Genomic DNA, 5,357 nt, shown 5'->3' on the forward strand with positions numbered 1-5,357 from the left:
TGAAAAATTTGCTCCGACAAGGACCAAGGGGAGGGGAGTGCTCCCCACCTGCTGCTCCTTTGTCTTCTGCATGCCAGCAGCAGCTGAAGTGGCTGTGCCAAAAAAATCACCCAGAACAAATTCAGAGGGCCAAAGGAAGACTGAGCTGGGTGCTTCAGCAAGGAGCCCAGTGTGGCTGCTGGGGGGGTGGGGGCTGACTCCATGCCTCAAGGTGGGCAATGCAAGAAAGTGTCAGAGGGAGAGAGCCTGGAGTTGAACGAGAGGGAAAGAAGAGAGGTACTTGGAGGGGAGGCAGCCATTTGAACCCCTGGGAGCACAGGAGGCTGCAGAGTGTGGCAGAGTATGGAGGAAGAGATTCCTGAGGACCCTTCAGGGGATGGATCTGCTCAGAACCTGGATGAGTCTGTTCCAGAAAGCTCCCAACAGGAAGTGCCAGGGAGCCCACGAGGACTTCCCAGGCAGAGCAGGCAGTGGAAGTCCAGTCATTTCTCCAGGTACTGGGGTGGGATTGCTTTATTCCTCCCAGCCAGTGAGCCTTATACAGCCTGATTTCTGTTCCTTCATCTTATTATTTCTCAGACACATGGACAAAGGCTGAAAATGCTGCTGCAGAAAGAGTCCAACGTAAGTGGGTTGCTGCCACCCCTCTCCTGAGCTGATGTTCTAAACAGGCTCTGCCAGGGCCTCTGGAAGGGAAGGAGTGGGGTGGGTTTCCTGGGGATGACTGACTGGAGGTGGGATAAAAAGACCACTACTGGGCTCAGGAAGTAAAACCTTCCCCGCCTTGCAGGGATTCTGTGATGGACAAACTGTGGGTCAGTGCTGCTGAAGCAGGAGGGTGTGGGGAAGAGAAAAGGCTTGGAGCTGTGCTGTGTGGGTTGCTTTGTCTGATCTGCTACTCAAGGACCACATATCCTTTAGCACTTGGAGCTGAGCATCCCTGCTGAGCTGCACACCTTGATCCCGCCTGCTCTCCTGGCCAGGTGAGCCTCAGCATCCTTGCTGCAACTGTGGGTGCCATGGAGAGCCTCCTGCTGTCCCTGATGCCCCTGTGCCCTCTGCTGTCTCCCAGCTCGAGGGGCTGTGCTCCTTTCTCCAGCTCTCCACGTGCCCAGAGCACCTCCTGGTGCGGTTCTGCCGCTGGCTGCTGGCTCTCAGCCCTGACCTCAGCTACACCAGTGCAGCCATCTTGGCAGAGCAGCTTTTCCTCAGGCGGGTAAGTGTGAGGGCAGCAGAGGTTTCCTGCACCCCACTGCCCTTACTGCCATTCCCATCTGCCTTTTCTGTCCCTAGGTCCTGTCCCTCAGCCAGCCCCCCTCTCGCCACCTCATGGCTGCCCTTGCTTCGTTCTGCTCCAAGTATTCCCAGCCCTTCTGCCGGGTCCTGGTGGCTGCAGTCCTGCGGGAGCCAGGACAAGGTGCGAGGGCTTGCATCAGGCACAGCTGCTTCTGGAAGCAGCTGAGGGAGCTGGAGAGGGACCAGCAGGAAGGGAAGGCCCAGCAGGAAACATTTATCATCCAAAATGTGTTAGGAACCATGGAAGAATGGTGCTGGTTTTAATCTAGGCAGGAGAACACTTGGGAGTTAGGATGTGAGGTAGGTTTACCAGTGGGAGGCTGGCCTGGATTCAGCAGCAGTCATCCCAGGGGACCTGCATGGGCTAGAGGGTTTCTGACAGCTCCTCATGTTGTGGCCAGAACTGCTCACAGGGGTGGCTCTGCAGGCTCAAGAAGAGGGGGTCCCTTATCAGCATCCTCTTTCCTAGGGATTGATGCTAATTAAACCCCAGTGCAGACAGCAAAGGAAGCTGGATTCTTCTGAACAGTAGAAGAGGCCACAACAAGGTTTCTGTGTGCCCCAACTGGAATGCACCCCTATGTAAAGGGGTGCCCAGGGAGGGCTGGGTTCATGATTTGGCAGCCTCATCGAGACAGTCCTCCTGCTTTGCTCTTGCAGGCATTGAGCAGACCAAGCTGGTGTGTGAACTTGTGAGGAGGTGCCTGGAGTCCAGACTGCCTGCAGCTGTGCTAAGGTAAAAGATTGCAGGAGTCGGAGTTCCTGCCTTGGCTTGTTGTGCCTGCCTGTATGGGTCCAGGTGCTCAGGAGCACCAGAGAGGCATTTGGGTGTCGCATGTCCTCTCTGTCCTTTGCAGCCAAGTCCTGGAGTGTGCCTTTGTCAGAGAAACTCCTGCCAGTATGTGCAGGCCGTCTGGGACGCAGGTGAGGGGATCCTCCTTGTCCACCCTAGTTTCCTTGCCATCTCCAGCAGTGCTGGAGCAAGGACCAGCTCCTCTTGGTCGTGACTGTCTTCCAGGAGGTGCTGCCACCCAAGCTCTTGGATCTCCTGATCCTGACTCTGTGCCGCCAAGCCCCAGCCTTTAACCACATCACTGAACTATACCAAGCTGGTGACAGCTGTGCTCACCATCTACCAAGAGCCAGGTGAGGAAGACTAGTTTTGAGACTGCTGGGGCTGCAGCTGACTCAGCACCTGGCCCAAGGGGGTCTCAGGTGGGCTCCCAGAAGTGCAGCAATCTGAGCTCCTTGCTCCTCTCCATCCCAGGTCACCCCAGCCCACCGGAGCAGTCTGGCTGCTGCTCTGGATTGGAACAGTGCAGTGCTCAAGAAATCACTGCAGGCTGTGCTGGAAGGAGCCACATGAGATGGGGCCAGGAGATCTTTCATCGAGGATGGCAGGCTCCATACTCTTCATCTGGCCTAAGTGCTGGCAGAAGCCCATACCAGGGAGTGGTTGGCGTGGAGTTCCCTTGTCTGATTTCTCTCCTCTTTCTCTCTCTCCTCCTCCCAGGTGAGGGAAACACAAGGCGATGGTGTCCTTGGGCAGAGGGTGCTGATTAGTGAGGACTGCAGCCCAGTTTCTTCACTGGGGATGTCATCAGCACAGTGAAGACTCCTGAGCATGGGCAGTGGCAGCACATGCTCTGGTTTGAGATGGCTGTCACTAGCAATGCTGTTGCAGCCCCACGCACACCCCAAGGCCAGACAAGCCTTTTCTTGGTTAAACATGAACAGCTTTAAATCATTCTCTCTGGGCCACCTCAGCGCCCCTCCTTGCTACACTCAGGATGGTGTCTTTCCAGTCTCACCTTCTGCCCTGCCACACTCAAGATGAGGGGGGGCTCCCACCCCACCTCCACCAAGGTGGTGGCACCCAGAGGAGGAGCTGGTGCAGGGGCTGGGCTGCAGGATGGCTCCTGACACAGCTGTCCTCTCCCACCCTCCCGCAGAGTGGGGCACCTCAAAGCCCTGGAATGCCCCACATCAGCACCAGGCCAGTGCGCATGAGGGGTGGCTGGGTCTGAGCATTGCCTGCAGGTGGGATAACTGCTTAAACTTCTGGAATGGTTTGTGCCCAAATTGGTGAGGTGTTTTTAATCAGGAAAGCAAAAATCTGTAGTTTCTGCACTCTGACTGGAGTAAGCTGACATACAAGTAGCAGATGAGCATCCTGGAGGTTGGGCTGCCCTGTTCTGGGTCTAAGGCTCACTGCTGTTCCTCCTCAGAGGAGCCACTGCCCGTTTCCCCTGCATGTTCCCTTACAACAAAGGTTTTCTCTTGAGCAGGTCCCAGATTGCCTAACTAGGCAGCAGGAAGCTGCAGGAGCAGCAGAAGCCCTTTGCCGCTTTCAGATCCTCTTTGGCGTGCTGAGTGTACTGGCTGACATGATGCCTGCGACCTTGCTCTGACAAGCATCCTCAGTAGATGCTGCAGCATTCGTGAGCCTCATCAGTCTGGTATCCCTACTTGTAACCAACCTCAGCCCACTTCTGGTTGAACATGGAGTGACACATATTTCCTGTCTGTCTGCACCCGTGCTCCTGATGGCTGAAGTGTATGATGCCTCCCAGCATCAGCCCTGCACAAAGCAGGCTGGGCCAGCCTGGCTGCAGGTCTACACAGTGCTGGCAGACCTCCTTTTGACAGCTTGGTAGCCAAGGCAGAGAGACATCTAGTTCAAAACCTTTGTATTTCAAGTGGTTTCTAGTGTTGCAGTGGCACAGAGCACCTAGCAAACAGGACCTTAGTCCTTAATGCCCTTAATAACATCACTGAATCAAGGCAGGAATTGATTTGAGGCTGTTTGAAGATAATAATTTTGGCCCAGGCTTAATTACTCAATCTTGGCTTGCAGGAACCAAGACATGGCTGGTATGTTTTGTGCACATCAGCCTTTTCTCTCCAGTCGTGAAGCCAGTTTCTGGATGGTGCAGCACTGATCTGATGGGTCATCTCTCTGGTCTGCTGGGATTTACAGATCTCAGTATGCAGGAGAATGACATTTGGATCAAGAGCTGGCACACTGGAATTTTCTAGTTGAAATTTGCTCTTTCTGTTTTGCTGAGTCCTGCAGGAAACCCTGCTCTGTGTGTCACGTTTCTGATTCTCCATGTGGCAATGATGACATTTCCTATTGCAAGGTATTCAGTGGTACAGTAATAATAAATGCTTCCACAGTGTGGCTGTTGCAAATTTTCTGTCCTCTATCCATGAAAAGCCCCACTGAAAACCTTATCTAGGCACCTTCTGGTGAGAGAACTGGGAAAATAAGGATGGGAGAGAGTGCTGGACTTCTGAAGCACTGCATACTTCGGGAGTGATTAAAAAGCTTATTTACATCTACAAAGGGAGAAGAGGCTTTAAAATGTTAGTGTGACATGATGCTGCTTTGTTGCTCATTAATGCCTGGATCCAGCCAGGGAATGAAACTGAAGCATTAAGTGATGCTCTTAATGCTGAGAGTGCAGATGTCTTTAAGCTATTTTTAGGTGACAGTGGACTGATGAAGCTTCAAAGTCTCTGTTGGCTAGAGGGACAAAGCCTCCAGGGAGCCAAATTGTTGATTTATTTGCATACCAGTGAGTTAAGGGCTGAGTGTGTTGAAGCTGTTGTAGAAATGCCCAAAATGGACACTGCCCTGATTGTCAAGGTCTGAGCCTGCTTTTGAGACTTTATTAGGCAGCAGGCCATGGTCATCACAGTTTCCCTGCAAAACTTCGTGCATGTGACCTCAGTGTCACTGTTCCCAGTCTGTGGCTGTTGGTCACAATAAGATGACCAAGGGAAAACTTAGCCAGAAGTCACCTGGTTGTCACCTTCCTGGTGTCCTTGATGAAGAGCTGGGAGCACACAGCTGCTGTGTATTATAGCACAGTGGGGAAGCCCTGGCATCTTTGTGGGCTGGGCATCAATAAATGGCCTGGAATATCCTGCATCTCCTCCTTGGTGGGTGCTTGGTTTTGTAGTGCTCACTAGGTCTCTTAGGCAAGCAGTCTCATTTTGACAGGCTGTTTCTTGGCTGCAGCTTGCACTTCTAGCTCAGCTGGAGATGCTGGGAG

At 53.3% G+C, this 5,357-nt stretch overlaps 1 protein-coding gene and 1 long non-coding RNA gene across 2 annotated transcripts; both read left to right on the forward strand.

The window, feature by feature from the left end:
• The first annotated feature begins 342 nt into the window (after positions 1–342).
• FANCE (FA complementation group E) lies at positions 343–2,456 on the forward strand. Its single transcript, XM_064173589.1, is given in 10 exon segments — positions 343–430; positions 433–494; positions 580–624; positions 922–960; positions 963–983; positions 1,073–1,216; positions 1,294–1,417; positions 1,957–2,032; positions 2,154–2,220; positions 2,370–2,456. Coding segments are annotated over 10 exon segments (753 nt in total).
• A 264-nt stretch (positions 2,457–2,720) lies between these two features.
• On the forward strand, positions 2,721–4,478 carry LOC135191456 (uncharacterized). Its single transcript, XR_010308822.1, has 2 exons — positions 2,721–2,809; positions 3,585–4,478. It is a non-coding gene; the product is annotated as an uncharacterized LOC135191456 (long non-coding RNA).
• Positions 4,479–5,357: the final 879 nt, after the last annotated feature.

Source organism: Pogoniulus pusillus, chromosome 39 (genome assembly GCF_015220805.1).
Source record: "Pogoniulus pusillus isolate bPogPus1 chromosome 39, bPogPus1.pri, whole genome shotgun sequence".
In the NCBI taxonomy this organism is placed as follows: Eukaryota; Metazoa; Chordata; class Aves; order Piciformes; family Lybiidae; genus Pogoniulus; species Pogoniulus pusillus.